Below are 18,856 nucleotides of genomic sequence, written 5' to 3'. Positions count from 1 at the left end.
TGTTAAAGCTTGACAGCGACTAAGGCGAAATAAAATAGCTGTGAAGGTATTCTCAAAACATGGGCTTGAACCTAGCTCTTGCAGACGCCAATAACATCATTTTCGTCTCCATCTCTTCCTCTCCTTTCCCCTCGTGCTGCCCCCAGAGTGATCTTTATTTGGTGCTGTAGCCTCAACTCCAACAGGAGTCACATTCGTGACCCAAGCCCGCTTTTAATGATCTCCCCCCAGCCCACTTGCAATGTCTCCTTCCCAAAGCTGAAAAGACAAAAGAAATCCTGCATCCCTACAGGTATCCAGCTACAGTTTCATCCAGCTCATGGCTGTGAGTCAGAGACAGTAAGTAAGACTGAGAAAGGGGAATTCGATGTATGTTTAAATGCTTCTAGGACTAGCTTTCAGTTTGTGCTTTTAGTGGAAAAAAAAAAAAAATCTTGTAAATTAAAAACAGTCGCTACTGCTTCAAGGAAAAGCTGTGATTGGAAGACACAGACCCCAGCACATCCCATCTTCCAGCCACTCTGGTTCTGTTGACAGCACTGGAACCATCACAAAGCAATACAGTCCTTGTGTGTGAGTTACCAGCTGAAGAATATGTTGGTATTTAATATTTGCTGTGCAGATTGGTAATGAAACCTAATGGCTGTATAAGGAAAGCAACAACATTTACATCCCTCTTTAGGCAGGAATTAGGCGTTGCCGAAAATGGGCTTGGGGCAGAGTGGCTGGAGCTGCCTGGCAGAAAAGGACCTGGGGGTGTTGGTCGACTGTGGGCTAAACAGGAGCCAGCAGTGTGCCCAGGTGGCCAAGAAGGCCACCAACATCCTGGCCTGTGTCAGGAACAGCGTGGTGAGTAGGACTCGGGAGGTGACGGTCCCCCTGTACTGGGCACTGGTGAGGCCCCACCTCGAGGGCTGTGTCCAGATTTGGGCCCCTTCCCACAAAAAAGCCATTGAGGGGCTGGAGCGGGTCCAGAGAAGGGCAACGGAGCTGGTGAGGGGTCTGGAGAACAAGTCTTGTGAGGAGAGGCTGAGGGAGCTGGGGGTGTTCAGCCTGGAGAAAAGGAGGCTAGGGGAAGACCTTGGTCTCTCCAACTCCCTGAAAGGAGGGTGTAGCCAGCGGGGGGGTCGGTCTCTGCTCCCAAGTCCCAGGCCATGGGACAAGAGGAAATGGCCTCAAGTTGCCCCAGGGGAGGTTCAGATTGGATATTAGGAGAAATGTTTCCATGGAAAGGGTTCTTAAGCCTTGGAATGGGCTGCCCAGGGCAGTAGTTGAGGCCCCATCCCTGGAGGTATTTCAAAGCCGGGTTGACATAGTGCTTAGAGACATGGTTTAGTGATGGTTTTGATCAGAGTTAGGTTGATGGTTGGACTCGATGATCTTAAAGGTCCCTTCCAACCTGGACCATTCTGTGACTATGATTCTAGGTGAACACTTAAAATCTGTATCTGAGATTACCTGTCTTACACTTACACTTCAATGGAATGACTAACTCCCTTCCTTGCACTGCTGAGGTAACACTACACTTTGCAAAGGCTCACTTACTCCAGTTTCCTCCTTGAACCAGAAGAACATCCACCACTAGTACAGGAGCGGGAACAAAGTTATTTCAGAAAGCTCCTTGCGTCCTTTTGATAATCACATCTGCAACAAAGAAATGATGTTCCACTACAGCTCCCACTGCATCCCTACAGGCAGCCAAACGGCACTGGGACACGTTTGGCACAAAATCTGTGCAAACTCTGATCCTCCTTTCCCCACGGGGAATAAAGGAGTGGTTCATGCGGATTTTCAGTTGATAACAACAAGAAAATATCATCGTGCATTACACATTTTAACATTTTTATTTTAGAAAGTGAACATACCCATTAAAAAAGAAAATGCATGGAGTTAAAAAAAAAAAAAGTAAACATAAAACTAACGACAAATATGCAATAACATAAAATAGTTTTACCTCGTGAGTCCCAAAAATCATTAAATATACTTTCATCATAGAGAAGGTTGACTTCATTATATTACCGGGCTCTTGATTAGGTACACAAGACAACACGTTCCAGTAATTACCTAGTCATTAGAAGATCAACTTCAGGAATCACTGAATAATAATATACATCATGGACAAATATTTTCATACCACCTGGGAGGCAACCTAATATACACACGTCAACAAGGTACAGCTTTGTGAGGTATCACAGTACACGGGAACCCTTCCCTTTGCCCTCTGAGGAACACGTTCTCTCGGCAGCTCCGCCGGCAAGTCGGCCACAGACTCTGTCGCTGGTTTCCAAACCCCAACAACTTCCCTCAGGGATTTTTCTTTCTGTAACAGATGATACGGGTCAGGATGAAGGAAGACGCTGAGTGGAGAAAACGTATTGAAAACAGGGAGGCTGAAAAGAAAAGGTCATCCACTCTATAGAAGATTTCAAATCAGAAGCTTCAGCTTCTCAAGAACATTCAGTACCTCCCCTAGCTTGAGTTTTGCCACCTGTGGTGAAGTGAAATGCACGGGGCAAGGGAATTTAAAAAGTAAATGAAATCATTTCCAAAATAAGGAAATCACGGCTTATATTTAACCTGAGAGCACTACAAAAACCTTGCTGTGATGTAACCCATCTGTAGTATTAAACAGATTACGGAAGGAAAATACCAAACTGCAGTCTTCAAGAGGAATATATTTGTCCTAGACCTACACTCAAAGAAAACCTCTTCCTAGCACTCCTGCATCGCCATCTCCAAAAAAAAAATCTCTCTCCCCACTTTCAAAAAAAGGAGCTTTTAACATCTAGTCCACCACTGTCCTTTCCAGGACAGCCAACAAATAAATGCAGGAGATGTTCCATCCCAAGCCTGCAGCCTTTTATAGGATACACTCAGAGCCCTGGGCCTGGCTCAACCAGAACTCTCAAGAGCCTGGCAAGGTTTCCTTTTGAAGGTAGCAAAGACAGACTGGCTTAAAATTATTTGGGAAGGAACCAATAAGAATCTTTTTTAAAGTATTTTCAGGAATATTCAGGTTCTGTATGAAGGAATTTACCTGCTTTTTCATATTTGCTATACAACTGGTTTTTCACTGTCTTGTTTTTCTTCAGAGTCTTCATCAGATCCTGAAAAAAAGACGACAAGAATGCTGTTAGATCAGTTGAGAGAAGGAGGAAAAAAAAGCAGCCCCCCCCCCCCGCTGGTAATGGTTTATCAAAAGGATGAGGGGTAATGGTTTTAAATTGAAAGAGGGGAGATTTAGGTTAGATACTAGAAAGAAATTCTTTGCTGTGAGGGTGGTGAGACCCTGGAACAGGTTGCCCAGAGAAGCTGTGGCTGCCCCATCCCTGGAGGTGTTCAAGGCCAGGCTGGATGGGGCTTTGAGCAACCTGGTCTGGTGGGAGGTGTCCCTGCCCATGGCAGGGGGGTTGGAACTGGATGATCTTTAAGGTCCCTTCCAACTCTAACCATTCTATGATTCTATAAAAAAACCCAACCAACCAAACCAGACATTGTTAATTTGTAAAGCAGTATCTGGTGTTCTGCCAACAGATTGTCTCACTCTAAGCCAGAAACTAAACAGCTCCCTCTGCCTCTCCCTACCCAAGTTCTCTTCTTGTCCACCGCCTGCTCTCAGCTCTCTGCTGTCACAAAGCCCTGGAAGGTCCCAGAAAGAAAAGTCAGCTGGTCGCAGGGCTACATGCCCAGAGACCCAGAGAATAGCATTACCTGCCTTTCATTTCGAAGCTCAAATTGTACAGAAACTGTAGAAACTTACTTTTTCCAGGCTGATTTTCCACTTGCTACCTCGGCAAGTCTTAACGTTTAATCATGAAGGGTCAACCCATATGAAGCAGTGGATGAAAAAGGGTACGGCCCTGGACACGTGCGTCTTCAAGGAAGACATAAAAAGAGAAACACGCTGAAAATACCAACTGAGCCTATTTTAAATGTCACCTCCTGACAGCAAAGATTTGGTTATAGACATGTTGCCATGTCAGCAGAGGGGTTTATTCCCCTCTGCGTCATCATGATGAGTAGTTTATTTCTCCAATCAATACATTAAGGCAAATTGACCAAAAATTGCTCTCTTACAACAATCCATAGTTTGCCTTATCTGAAAGGAATGCACAATTTTGAAGAAGAAAAGATTTTTAATTGTGAGCTACTTTTCCTGTACGTTATCTATCGGTTTCAGAATACTTTAATACTTTGGGACTACCAACGTGTGTGTTTTAGTTCAAATCTGTTCATTTCACTGTCTCCCTTCCTTCCCATACCCATCAAGGTGTGCTTAAATAAATTTCCTTGGCAGTTAGAGCAGACTAGGAGAAGGCACACGAGCTGTCACTGAAGCCCAGGTGACGAGGAGTCATTCGATAAGCTGAAAGCGGTGGTACAATCCTACACCTGTAGTCACCACACACACGTGCTGAGGCACGATAGCTCACTGCACGTGCAACACCAACCCAGCCAAACTGCCAAGGAAAACCTGGTGATTCTTCTTACGCTGCAGATTCTACTGCCAAAATATCCCAGGCTGAATCCGGTATGATCATAGAATCATCGAATGGTTAGAGTTGGAAGGGACCTTAAAGATCATCGAGTTCCAACCCCCCTGCCCTGGGCAGGGACACCTCCCACCAGACCAGGTTGCTCAAAGCCCCATCCAGCCTGGCCTTGAACCCCTCCAGGGATGGGGCAGCCACAGCTTCTCTGGGCAACCTGTTCCAGTGTCTCACCACCCTCACAGCAAAGAATTTCTTCCTAATATCTAGTCTAAATTTCCCCTCCTACAGTTTAAAACCACTATCCCTTGTCCTATTGCTACAGTGCCTGGCAAAGAGTCCCTCCCCATCTCTCCTGTAGCCCCCTTTAGGTACTGGAAGGCTGCTATAAGATCTCCCTGGAGCCTTCTCTTCTCCAGGCTGAACAACCCCAGCTCTCTCAGCCTGTCCTCACAGGAGAGGTGCTCCATCCCTCTGATCATCTTCACGTCCCTCCTCTGGACTCACTCCAAAAGGTCCATGTCCTTCCTTTGCTGTCTGGGCATTGAACTTGGTCTGAAAGCCCCAGTGGCCCACCCGGATGGAAAGATGAAACAAAAGCCCTCCCTGTGCTAACCGCGAGGGCGTGGGCAATGAGGTGAGGGAATTAAGGTCCAAGGTTTTCACTGCTACTCTCAATCTCAACAAATTTGCTCAATAAAGTAATCCGAGCCATTTGCAGTTCAGGTACATGGTGCTTATTCTGCCAAGGCTGGTTTTAATAAAAATGGGAATTGTAGCATCTATTAATGTATTGTGTTAGCAGGGCAGATCTCGGACTAGCAATCCCAGGACACATTAAGAAGTTTGTCTAGAGCAGATAAAGCAGGCAACAGCGCAGCATCTATTTCAGTCCCCTGTTTATGACTTGGGGAATTAAGAAGAAATCAGAAACCAGTGGGAGAAAAGTGGAGGTACTAAATCAGAATTTGTAGATAATTCCTTCTGCATTTCCCCCAAATGATACTCCCAACCGTTTTTCCTCAAGATGAGACTCACAGCTTTAACTGAAATACGTTTTCACTTGGACTCATTAGTTCCACTCCACATCGTCTTAGCGCTTTGTCATCCCTAGATGGAGCTCTAAGTCATTCATCATGCCAAGACAGCCCTTAAACACAAACCTTTCACCAAGGTGTCTAACTCTATAATGCAAGACAGGCAATCTTGGCTCTAGCAATTAGCAGATATTAATATTTTAAATATATTGCATAATACAGCACAGCTTTACAGAAGAGATTTACATTCGGGGGTAAAAAAGACTGACGTAGGATTTGGAGGTTCACGCTTTGTCCTCAAATAGCCCAAATCCATTCAACCCATAAAGAAATTACTCATTTCCTTGAAACGCCTGCGAACACATTCTCAAATCTTGCAGTATTTTCCATTTATTTTTTGGCTTCCTCAGCTCACATCTCAAGCAGAACAAAGCGCACGATATGCAGAGTTAAGATATAATTAACCCTCAGTTTAATACACCCACGCAGAGCGCCTTTTTATACAGAGAGGGCTTTTTTCCTTTTGTCAGGAGAAAGGAAAAGAGGCTCTGAAATGTCAGTTGGCTTTAGAGCAGTTTTGGGTTCACTCTCTATCCTAAGATTCTGTAAAGCTCCGAGTTTAGGCTGGATTAAATACCTCATTGCTGCTTAAACTCTTGCTAGTAGATAAGAGATCACAGAACCATAGAATGTCACACCTTGGAAGGGACCCATAAGGATCATCAATGACAGAAACAAAGAATAACCACCTCCTTGCAGTTACGGTATGATTTTCTTTCAGACTTCTCTTGTTTTTAACACCTTTGGGGCACATCAGAACCCTCACTACAGGTATTGTTAATTCATCTGATAGGCAGTAACTAAACTGAACTGCTCAATAAAAAAAGAATCTTTCGTTTTAGGATTGTGAAGTACAATCTCTCAGCTCTCTGCTGCGACAAACCCCTAGAAGGTCACAGAATCACAGAATGCTATGGGGTTGGAAGGGACCTCTGGAGATCATCTAGTCCAACCCCCTGCCAAAGCAGGTCCACCCAGAGCAGGTTGCACAGGAACGTGTCCAGGTGGGGTTTGGAATGTCTCCAGAGAAGGAGACTCCCATCACCTCTCTGGGCAGCCTCTTCCAGGGCTCTGCCACCCTCACAGTGAAGAAGTTCCTCCTCATGTTTAGATGGAACTTCTTATATTCAAGTTTGTGCCCGTTCCCTCTTGTCCTGTCCCTGGGCACCACTGAAAAAAGACTGGTCCCATCCTCCTGACACCCACCCTTTAAGTATTTATAGGCATTGATCAGATCCCCCCTCAGTCTTCTTTTCTCCAGACTAAAAAGACTCAAGTCCCTCAGCCTTTCCTCCTAAGAAAGATGCTCCAGGCCCCTCATCATCTTTGTAGCCATCTGCTGTGCCCTCTCCAGCAGTTCCTTGTCCTTCTTGAACTGGGGAGCCCAGAACTGGACCCAGTGCTCCAGATGGGGCCTCCCCAGGGCAGAGCAGAGGGGGAGGATGACCTCCCTCCACCTGCTGGCCACACTCTTCCTGATGCACCCCAGGATGCCATTGGCCTTCTTGGCCACGAGGGCACATTGCTGGCTCATGGTCATCCTGTTGTCCACCAGGACTCCCAGGTCTTTTTCCTCAGAGCTGCTCTCCAGCAGGTCAGCCCCCAACCTGTCCTGGTGCAGGGGGTTATTCCTCCCCAGGTGCAGGACCCTACACTTGCCTTTGTTGTCCCAGAAAGCAAACTCAGCTGGTTTCTTTTGAAAAGGAAAATAATTTCCCTTTACCCGTCCCCCGCCTTGCCCTCTGAAGGGGGTGAAATGTGCAGGAGTTTAATGACAAGATGAAAAATCATTCATTCCAGGAACGTAACTACCTGCTACTGATTCAGGAGGAGAATAGAACTGCCCATCGGAGAGGACTCCTGGGTGAAGAAGAGCTGCTCGTTCAGAAGCATCCTGTGCTATCAAAAATCCTAAAAAGAAAAATAACAAAAAAAATCCAAATCCTCAGTGCTATCACATAACGTCTTAAAGATCAAGTATTGATGAAGAATCTCAGACCGGTGGAAGGATTTACTTTGATAAATTAATATCTCAGAAAAAAAAAAGGCAAACTGTCAATTTAACATTTATGTCTTCTGTTTTAACTCCAGGCAGCTCCGGAGCCGCACTCCAGGAAAACAGAGGTGTCGTACACGTGAATTAAGGAATCCCTTCCTTCTACTACGTGCAACTCCGTCATTAGGATGTGGATGTAAATTCCTCAATATCCACTGGCTAACTAAAACTTGGAAATCTATTTTTAATGATCAACGAGCTGCCAGGCATAAGCAAATTAACTATTTTCTCATTTTGCCACTGTTAAGACTCCTCATTAACGGCTTTTTCACCTGTCCCAACGTACCCATCACTCCAGCCTTCAACTCCTTTGGGCTCAGTTTCATCTAAAATCCGGCAAATGATTTGGAAATGACCTGGGGCTGTCCTGGTGTGTTTAATACAGGACAAAAACCCACGAGGGTTTGGGAGAGAAGCTAATTCATCTCATCCTTACTGCTATCAACGGGTCTTCTGATAATAACAGGGCAAAGATGACATTTTAGGTCATCTAAATATCATCTCTTGAACTTCCATCCTTTACTCTCTGCCACATGAAGACTGATGGGGGGAAAAAAAAAATAGAAAACCTTGATGTTTTATTGAATCAGGAGAGCTAGCTGAGATACCCAGCAGTTAATAAAAAAAAAAAATCTCTCTTTCTAAATCAAACTACTATTTCACTGAATTTCACTGAATTTTTAAAGTTGGAAGGGACCATAGAGATCATCTAGTCCAACTCCCCTGCTGAAGCAGGATTGCCCAGAGCATGTCAGAGCATGTTACTCAGGACTGCATCCAGGCGGGATTTCTACCTACCAATTGATCTTATTAACCAGTGTGAAGTCTGTAGGTATTTATTTGACTTATTTTTCCACTCGCTCCCAAAGAGGAAGGTCAGTCTCCACACTTAATGAGTCCCAAGACACTAGAAGACACACACTGGTTGGATTTTAGCTTTCAATGCTGCTCATAGAAGGAAGCTTTTAGAGGTGGAAATCTCCTTTTTGCCCTTTTTTCTTCTTCTTTTTTCTTTTCTTTTTTTTTTTTTTTAAGTTACAGACAAAACATCTGCAAATTATGAACAGTTACATTAGGCAGAAAACTGCCATGGTGGGATTTCCAGTAAGATGGAAAAAAGTCAGCTTCCATTCCCAGCAGAGACAGGAGAGAAAAATACCTGGTCAAAAAGCATTAAAAAAAAAAATCTCTTTTCATTATCTTCCTCAGATTTAAAAGCAAATAAGGCACTATTTAAGTACCTTTACACCACACAATCCAATCCAAACACTCCTATCATTTGTCTGACGTTAAGCGCTTAAAATCAGCATTTTCCAGTGAAACCCCATCTTTTTGTGAAATACGATGAGTTCAACTAAAAAGCACATATTTCCAAGCTCAGCGGGAATGAAGAAAAAGAAAGTGTCACTGAATCCCACAGGGATTTAGCAACATCTCAATTTTATGGATATGATAATCAAGTGTTTCTGCGTGTATGTATCAAATACTTTCTTTGTCTAGAAAGTATTAAAAAAAAATGGAGAAGTCTCTGAACTGGTTAGATTTATCTATTGAGATAAAAGCGCAACGCAGCTGTATTTCCTCACCCCCTCAAAAGAGGGAAAAACAAAAAGTTACCCGAAGTTTCCCTTTCTCTAGGCAAAAACCCAGTGTAATCATTTAACCAACTCGGTTTTTGGAGTGGTGGAAAAGAAGAGGGAAGGGATCAAAGTCAAGAGATCGCATTTCAAAGCGCCGAAGAAATGGAGGCATCTGGGCCCATGTAAAGCTTTTGGTTTTACCTAAAAGGCAAACGTGCCCTTCCAACACAATTCCAGGCTGGATTTTGGGTAAAGACGCACAAATACGGGGTTCGCTGTATAATTACTCTCCTGGTGTCGAAACTAACGAACCAACCGCGGCAGAAACCTGTGCTTTCCTTTCCTCACCACTCGAGCAAGATTCTCTTTCGACTAAATCAGTGGGTTTCCTCCATTTAGTTGAATCCCTGGAGTGTGACGTGAGCCGCTGCCTCCGCTAGAAGAGGCTGAAATTCCTCCTTGCTCTTGGGCTCATTCTGTCTGGGCATGAAGCAGATTCTCCACCGTACTTCTTTGCTTTCCCTTTTCCACCTCAGAAGTAGTTAGTGACACTGAGTTAGTTCTTGCATCTACTCTTCCTAAAAGAGGAACCAGACATTTACTCTACGCCTTACCCAGAAAATAAAATTTTACAAGCCCAAGTCAGTTAAATTTTCACGTCTTAAAGCACACAAAAGATGTACATTCCTGAGCGCTTGACGAACTGCTGATCTGGCCCTTGTAACTTGTAACTTTTCTTCCCTAAATTAATTAAAAAAAACCCCACTTGGTTGAAGGCGTATGTTCCTTTCCACAAAAAGAATAATTACACTCCATGATTTCATTTTTCCCCACAGCTTTTCAAATTCTGAGAAGCTGAAGGAAGCATTCTTCTGCCGACGGAACATTGCCAGCCGCAGCGATCGAGGGGAAATATCAAAAAGCTTACTGTTTTCTTCTTCAGCTTCTTGCGGTAACACTTTAAAGTCCAAGAACCAAGTTTCAATCCAGGCGAGTATGAAGGAGATGATGGGCAGCACGTAGCCAAAAGCACCCTGTGAGAACAGCTTGAAGGAAACAAAAGCACGCAGCGTTATAGAACTTCCCCTGAAGAATCTTGCTTTTGAAAAAAAAAAAAAACAAAAAACAAACAAAGTAAAGCAAATGTTTGCTTAGAATATATACCTGTGAAATAATTACTTTTGCTAATAAAAAGGCACTGGTCACTGCTGTTGTAAACTGAAAGAGACAGGGTAAGAACAGTTAAAACTAATAAATGGATTGACTTTCTCATTTCTGTCATTATCTGTCAGTTGCAACTTTAAATATTTACCAGCAACAGCAAAATCACAGATTAATAACATGTAACAAGTAAGATACAATTAACTTAAAGCGCTATTAAAATAACCTCCTTGATAAAGATAACTTTTAAATAGGGACATCTCCAAATGTTGGATTTCCACACAGCAGACAGGCAGTTTAGATGCTGAGTTTTATAAATTAGTGCATCTTCTTTATAAAGCAAGATCCCATTTTATTCACCGAGTCCCTTAAAAAAACCCCTATCCGCGTATTTGGGAAAAAGCCAACAGCAATTGCTCCAAAGGCTTTTCACCACCATCCAAATCTAAAGACCCGTTTCAAACAACAAAACATCTTTGCAGGAGTAAATTTGAATTAATATTTCAATTCACACAGTGATACTGTGAAAAATTAATCACTTTAAAGATTTGATACTCCCTGACATATTTTAAAAATGGCAGGCTGCAGAATATATCTGAAAAAAACCCTCCAAAAAAAGCAGCGGGCACGTAGCGTTCGCTAAAGTAAAGCTTCTAACTCTATTACTGCATTTGGGCCCAGCAATTTTTTAAACAATAGCAGAACCTCACCAGCTCCTGGCAAGCACAGGGAGGATTTGAAGATAAATGGCTTTAAGATAAAAGGCAAAACCTCCAGCGAGGCATTACGTATCTAATCGCTTCCTGCCGTGATGGGTTCACTCTCAGCGCCTCGCCACTGCGGGGAGTTGAAGGATGGCACTGGAAGAACTACTCTAAAGCTATACAAGTAAAAGTAAGGGATTTTGAGAGGCACACACTTCGAAATAAACACAGGCAGAGCAGCAGTTGCTACTGTATACGTGTGTGCGCCGTGCTAATAACACAAGTTCAAACAAATCGCAGCACGGCATCTCAGGCTACTGAACAAACTGCGTGCTGCTGCTCGCGTGGAGAAAGTTCTCCGTGAAGACAATTCTACACGCACCTACCGCAGTCTAAGGGGAAAAAAAAAAAAATAATCTAAGATTTACAACGTACCAAGCCAGCACCATGCCGGTTGTATTCCCATCTCTAGCATTGACTGCTGGAAGCGTGAATTTCTCACCAAGTTTTGCATTCTTTCTCACTCACGCAGTCCAGCTGCACTGAAGGTATCTGTGATTGCCTACAGTTCTCAAGAACTTTCTACAAGAAGTTCCTCAAGAACTTTCTACAACTCCCTGAAAGGAGGGTGTAGAGAGGTGGGTGTTGGCCTCTTCTCCCAAGGGAATGACGACAGGAGCAGAGGGAATGGTGTGAAGTTGGGGCAGGGGAGGTTTAGATTAGATATTGGGAAGAATTACTTTACTGAGAGGGCGCTGGAACAGCCTGCCCAGGGAGGTGGTGGAGTCGCCATCCCTGGAGGTATTTAAGAAACGTGTGGATGTGGCACTTCAGGGCATGCTCTAGTGCCCGAGATTGTTGGGTTGTGTCTGTTTGTGGGTGGGGTGGTGGGTGGTTGTGGGTGTTTGTTTTGGTTTGGGTTTGGTGTTCTGGGATTTTTTGGGTGTGGTTTGGTGTTTTGTTTTTGGTTTGTGTTTTTTGTTGGTTGGACTCGATGATCTCAAAGGTCCCATCCGACCAAAAATATTCTGTGATTCTATGATTCTAAGAAGGGCTGCACGTTCAACGTTCTGTATCGGAGCGTGAAGCAATCACAGAGTCACAGAATGCTATGGGGTTGGAAGGGAACTCCGGAGATCATCCAGTCCAACCCCCCTGCCAAAGCAGGTCCTCCCAGTGCTCACAGATAGAACTTAAAACTTTAAAAGTCTAAGAATGTGGGAGCAAACGGACAGCTGAATCTCCGGTACAATAATGCAAATCCTTCTTTTTGAATACAGTTCACTATTTCAAATGCAAATGTGTATCTCAAACATTAATTAACAAATCAGAGGTAACAAGCGGTTACGAATTACCAATAGCCATCCATACTGGGTTCAGAATAAGTCTTTAATTTGTATTAATGAATAGACCACACCCACTGTGCTATTAAATTCTTGTCTTTAGGCTGAAAAATCTCCCAGAAGTTTTTCATCTGTTACCGTACAGCAATTTTATATATATATATATATATATATAGCATCAAGATGATTCTTAACATGCAAGCGTTAAGAGGCATCTAAAATCGTGTCCGTTTGATTCATTCTAATTAAGACTCCATTACGCTTGGCTACTACTCACAGCTATCGCCCACCAATGGCGCAGTCTGCACATTGCATATGCAAGTATTAACACCTTAAACCGAAAGACTGCCAGTAGCTATAGAGAGAGGAGAAAAAGATTTGTTGGTTAATTCAGAACACAGAAGAATCACAAGATTCTCAGCTCACTTGAAAATACTAACTGCTTACAAAACAACTTAAAACAGGCCGCTCTTAAGTTCTGTTATTGAATGGAAATAACTAAGCGCTTACAAAACGACTTAGAACAGGAAACTCTGAGCTCCGTTATCGAAACCCAAATTTGAATGTGCGCTTATCAAACAGAAATAGAAGATAATTTCCCATTCGTAAAGCAAATGGCACCACTCACATGCCTACGTAGGCTCGAATATGCAAGTGTATGCGTAATTCCACAAATAACTGGAATATATAATAAGGAAGTGGAATAAAGCTACACAAAGTATGTTAACGAACATTTTACCTGGCTGGAATCTAAGCAGTTAAATCTAGAGGCAGTTAATCCAGTAAATACCTCGAGCATCACCGTGCACCTCGCTGATCTTAGCGGTGTGTGCTGCTGTGCGAGAGTATCATTAAAAACCGTAAAGACTTCACCAGTGAAATCAGAAAATGGGAAGAATTTTAAAAACCTATTTTCTACTTCCTAAATGTTTAGGATTTCTTGAAACATTAACATTGCAGCAACCAATTATTCTTTACGGAGATGCCTGCAAAAGCAAGCTATTCCAAATATTTTGCATTAAAGAAAGGTAAGTTCTGGTATATCTAGGCCAGAAAATAAAATCAGTAGCAGACGGAAGAGATTTCTGAATCGAGGACGCTAGCCCTCCATTTCCTTGTTTATTCTTTGACATCAGATTGCCTCCAACTTGTTTGAAACGATGCGTTCAGAATCTAAAAAACGTGAAACAAAGGCTTGAAAATGAAGAGAAATCAAGGACGGGCACGGCCAGGGCTAAAATGAACCCACTTCATCTTATGCAAATCTGTACGTTGCAGTGACGTGTAGCAGAAACAGAAGAAATCCTGTCTAAGCCCACAAATCATTCTGCAGAATTCAATGAGCTACTCCCTTACCGGGGAATAAAAGCCTCTTATTTTGCATTACATGGTTTTTAACCCTTTGTTCAACTACAGGGCAAAATAATTTTCAGAGCATCAACATCTACAGATAACAATTCTTTTTTTTTTTTTCTTTTTTTTTTTTGCTTTCTGCAGTAAGGTATCTCACGTATCTGGTACCTCGTTCCATTTGACGCAGCGAACGGTTCAGTGCAGAAGCTGGGAGGAGTCTCTACCCCAGTATCAAAGGAGGACTCCGCATATCGTCATCGATCTAAAACGACTGACCCCAAACCGACTCATCTCTGCCAGGCAAACAAGACCCGGTAGAACGATCGATCTCGCAAAAACACGAAGCCCTTTAGAAGAACGTTGGTTTAAACAAAATTACGTTACAGCTGGAGGACTATCGGTCTCGTCCTCACAATGAGTATCTTTATGTCACATCAGTCTCATATTCCTGACTTTTTAAGCTGCTTTTCCGCACCCCTCAAAGCGGAAGCAGTGATTTAAGTGTGCCTGAGGATCTCTATCCACGGGCTCCAGGAGCCTGCTGTCAAAGCAAGACTGGGCAACCCCTAGACGGGTCACATTTGGAACAATAATCAAGGAAAGATCAACCCCTTCACAGGACTCAAACTGGGGAATACCTGTGGCAGGAGGAACATGGGAAAACTATACTTTTGCTACTTTCCTTTCTTTCTTTCTTTTTTTTCCTAAAGAACACTTACAAATATATCAAAATATGAGGAAGAGTAGTCATATTGTAGGACTTCTTTCTCCAAGGTAGTCTCAATGCCTCCTTTTACCTGCAAAGAAACAACACCACACACAGCTTTAGAACAGAAGTTACTGAAGCCAAAATACACCCAAATCTGAAGGGTGAAATGAATAGTTCCCCACTGATGTACAAAACCATCATCACACTAACTCCAAAGGACATATATGCTAATAAAGCCAATTTCACAATTAAGGTTCTTATTTGCTTTTCATTATTAAATACAATTTTCAAAGTGAAACCATTTAGGATTATCACCCGGCCTACGCAAGCTACAGACTGTCCCAAAATAAAAGCAAACAAGTTGTTGAGAGAAGGAGAAACGATTAAATGTAAGGTCTGTAACACAAATTCATGGAGCATTTTATGTCTCATAAGGAGGATCAAAACAGCTGATCAAAAAGCCACCCAGAAACTAGCTCTAGTTAGAATAGAATCATGGAATTGTCCAGGTTGGAAGGGACCTTTCAGATCATCTAGTCCAACCATCAACCTAACTCTGATCAAAACCATCACTAAACCATGTCTCTAAGCACTATGTCAACCCGGCTTTTAAATATCTCCAGGGATGGGGCCTCAACCACTGCCCTGGGCAGCCCAGTCCAATGTGCAATAACCCCTTCCGTGGAAACATTTCTCCTAATATCCAATCTGAACCTCCCCTGGCACAACTTGAGGCCATTTCCTCTTGTCCCATGGCCTGGGACTTGGGAGAAGAGACCGACCCCCCCTGGCTACACCCTCCTTTCAGGGAGTTGGAGAGAGCGAGAAGGTCTCCCCTCAGCCTCCTTTTCTCCAGGCTGAACACCCCCAGCTCCCTCAGCCTCTCCTCACAAGACTTGTTCTCCAGACCCCTCACCAGCTCCGTTGCCCTTCTCTGGACCCTCCAACTCCAAATTTCTTCTACTTCTTCTCCTCTCCCTCCCCTCTATGGCCACCTGACAAATAACTTTCCAACTATAGCTTCCCCTTGGTTGCTCTACTGCATCACGAGTGATCACCTCTTTCCAGCATAGATAAGGAAGATCAGCTTCCCTTCCTCCAAGCTGCTCCCTGCGTGGCTGCATGAGTACCAAGTTAACATGAGGATGAACACAGAACCATGACAGCCTTGATTTAGGGTTTCCTCAAGCTGCCATGGAGCTGTTCCCTAAGCGTTTGAAAATAAATTACGACTAAACATGCTGTATAATGGTGACAAAGGGAAAACAATACTTACAGGAACTCTGGCAGCAATTAGAATCATAGAATGGTTAGAGTTGGAAGGGACCTTGAAGATCATCCAGTTCCAACCCCCCGGCCCTGGGCAGGGACACCTCCCACCAGACCAGGTTGCTCAAAGCCCCATCCAGCCTGGCCTTGAACCCCTCCAGGGATGGGGCAGCCACAGCTTCTCTGGGCAACCTGGGCCAGGGTCTCACCACCCTCACAGGAAAGAATTTCTTTCTAGTATCTAATCTAAATCTCCCCTCTTTCAGTTTAAAACCATTACCCCTTGTCCTATGGCTCCACTCCCTGATAAAGAGTCCCTCTCCGGCTCTCCTGTAGGCACCCTTCAGATATTGGAAGGCTGCTATGAGGTCTCCCCGGAGCCTTCTCTTCTCCAGGCTGAACAACCCCAACTCTCTCAGCCTGTCTTCATAGGGGAGGAGCTCCAGCACTCTGATCATCTTCATAATCATAATTAAACCACGTATCCTAATGACTAAAAGCAGATGCAGTTGAGTAGATACTATGTTCATGAAAGCTTCAAAGTAAGAAGTTTTCATTTAAAGAGATGCAAATATGTGGAATAGAAAAGAACAACTTATTAACCACTCCTAAGTGAATAAAGAAATTAATAAAGTCCAAGGGTACTGAAAAGACAACTCACATTTAATTCTATTATCCACAGCAAGGTGACAAATAAGAGATCAAATGTAACAAACAAACAGAAAGTCCTTCTGACGTCTGAAATGCCTTTCTTCTCTCTGCCTTCGTAGGACTCGATCCTTGCCATCAGCTGCGTCGGGTTGATGGAGTGGACATCCCGCAAGGAAGGACAGGATTCCACACTGCTACTGTGAGCATTTTCTGCATCACCTGGCAGCCGGTTCATCCTGGGGTTTGCTTAGAGTGGTCTTCTTCCAGTTTCACCATCACTAGAAGGTTGATCCATATAGGAAGAATTTCTAAACAAACAAACAAACCACCCCAAAACACATTAGTCACCAAAACCCCAATTCCAGTAGGTATTTTCATCTTACCGCGTCAGTTCCCTTTTGGCTGAACAACTCGGCAAGTAGGTCCTAAACATTGTTTCTAAAATTAGATATATCTAGGCTCTCTACATTTCTCAGAGGATTTGTGAAACAGGAGAATTAACGTTCAATTAGAGCAGTGGGAATAAGGGAGCCATGTCTAGATTGAGAAGCCTCCGTTCTCCACGTTGTTAGAGCGAGATCATTAAATGGAAAGGAATAAAAAGCACGCCGCCGTGCATCTTCAAGGCTTCTAATTCTCATTTAAATGCTCCCGATAGGAAGCCAACTTAAAGAAAGTTCCACATAGAATTCCTGAAAAATGGCACTTTTGGCTGTCAGCACATCCAGAGCTGACACAACCAAAAAAAAAAAAAAAAGTCCATTAAAACCCCTGAATATCGCAGTAACCGTTCTATAAGGAAAATACACTACTCTAGATAAATTCAGCTGTTATGACAACTTACATGGCCAGATAGGGTCTCCCTGAAAACAAACTGTATGCAACCCAGTGGTTAAAGGTATAATGCAATTACCCTAAGTCTCTTCTGACCGCAAGGCTTTAAAAAGAAATTAATTCAGGTTAAATTTCTTATAAAACTGGAGCGGTTTGATGTATTATTCACTACATCACTCCAGGAGAACCATTTTCCAATTAAAGCTTCTAGAAATAGCTGGCTAAGGAGGTCACGTAGGTTTCAAGGAAAGCACAAAACATTTAATTTTATGCAAAATACTCATTAGATTAAGCTATACATCCTGCAATACCAATCACATCAGACAAGCTTCTGTAACGTCGGGGGAATAGCTTTTTGAAATTCAAGAAGAAAACTTTGTCTCTTCCCGTGTGGGCTGTCTTTCAGTACACTGCAAAACAGAAGGAGAAACCCTTCCCGCTCTTCTATTCCAACAGCGTTCCAGCTCCAAGCCTGCGAGAACACAGTCGGCCAAAGCACAGGAGGAAAAGCAGACAGGGGATCTTAACACACCCCTAGGCAAACGCGAGGATACAAGGGGAAAAGGAATGGTGGGGCAGGGGGATGCCAGGGAAGACACATCACAGCCAAGGAAGAGGCAGGGATGGCCAACGGCTAGGTCAAGTGGCACGTAACAGCCATTGGGTAGTTCAGTCCGCTTTTCCTCTTCATCGTCAGAAGGGTAACAGATTCACACTCAGACAGAAACTACCCTGCCAGCTGAGTCTCTGTCTGCGACTAACAAGCAAGCAGAGGCAAACCAAGCCAGTATCAACCGCCATCTCATTCCGGGATCTGGGAAGAGTGTCACCAGCAGGTGGAGGGAGGTCATCCTCCCCCTCTGCTCTGCCCTGGGGAGGCCCCATCTGGAGCACTGGGTCCAGTTCTAGGCTCCCCAGTTCAAGAAGGACAGGGAACTGCTGGAGAGGGCACAGCAGAGGACTACAAAGATGATGAGGGGCCTGGAGCATCTCTCTTATGAGGAAAGGCTGAGGGACTTGGGGCTTTTTAGTCTGGAGAAGAGAAGGCTGAGGGGGGATCTGATCAACGCCCTATAAATACTTAAAGGGTGGGTGTCAGGAGGATGGGGCCAGTCTTTCTTCAGTGGTGCCCAGGGACAGGACAAGAGGAAACAAGCACAAACTTGAACATAAGAAGTTCCATCTAAATATAAGGAGGAACTTCTTTCCTGTGAGGGTGGCAGAGCCCTGGAAGAGGCTGCCCAGAGAGGTGGTGGAGTCTCCTTCTCTGGAGACATTCCAAACCCACCTGGACACACGTTCCTGTGCAACCTGCTCTGGGTGGACCTGCTTTGGCAGGGGGTTGGACTAGATGATCTCCAGAGGTGCTTTCCAACCCAATATCATTCTGTGATTCTGTGATCTAGTCCAACTGCCTGACCACTTCAGGGCTGACCAAAAGTTAAAGCATGGTACTAAAGGCATTGTCCAAATGCCTCTGAAACACTGACAGGCTTGGGGCATCCACCACCTCAGCAGAAAGCCTTGATAGAAAAAGACCTTAATTTTGAACAGAACATGGCTAGAAATAATCAATAATTTCTTAGAAGATCTCAAAGTGAAGCCCACG

At 43.9% G+C, this 18,856-nt stretch overlaps 1 protein-coding gene across 2 annotated transcripts in view; it reads right to left on the bottom strand.

Annotated features, from left to right (window-relative positions):
* Positions 1-1,822: 1,822 nt before the first annotated feature.
* Positions 1,823-18,856, bottom strand: part of STARD3NL (STARD3 N-terminal like) — a 100,307-nt gene continuing 83,273 nt past the window's right edge. The window contains exons 2-9 of one of the 2 annotated variants that reach the window (XM_074150721.1): positions 16,424-16,721; positions 14,504-14,581; positions 12,709-12,786; positions 10,388-10,441; positions 10,152-10,269; positions 7,400-7,498; positions 3,038-3,107; positions 1,823-2,320 (exon numbers count right to left, since the gene is read on the bottom strand). In XM_074150721.1, coding sequence (XP_074006822.1) covers positions 3,055-3,107; positions 7,400-7,498; positions 10,152-10,269; positions 10,388-10,441; positions 12,709-12,786; positions 14,504-14,581; positions 16,424-16,648 — 705 coding nt within the window. In that variant the 5' untranslated portion in view covers positions 16,649-16,721 and the 3' untranslated portion in view covers positions 1,823-2,320; positions 3,038-3,054. The remainder of the gene's footprint in view (positions 2,321-3,037; positions 3,108-7,399; positions 7,499-10,151; positions 10,270-10,387; positions 10,442-12,708; positions 12,787-14,503; positions 14,582-16,423; positions 16,722-18,856) is intronic. The other variant, XM_074150722.1, reaches the window with a different exon arrangement.

This window comes from Numenius arquata, chromosome 7 (assembly GCF_964106895.1).
Source record: "Numenius arquata chromosome 7, bNumArq3.hap1.1, whole genome shotgun sequence".
NCBI classification, from domain to species: Eukaryota; Metazoa; Chordata; class Aves; order Charadriiformes; family Scolopacidae; genus Numenius; species Numenius arquata.
Note: the sequence above shows the minus strand (reverse complement) of the source record. Positions and strands in the feature narration are given on the sequence as shown.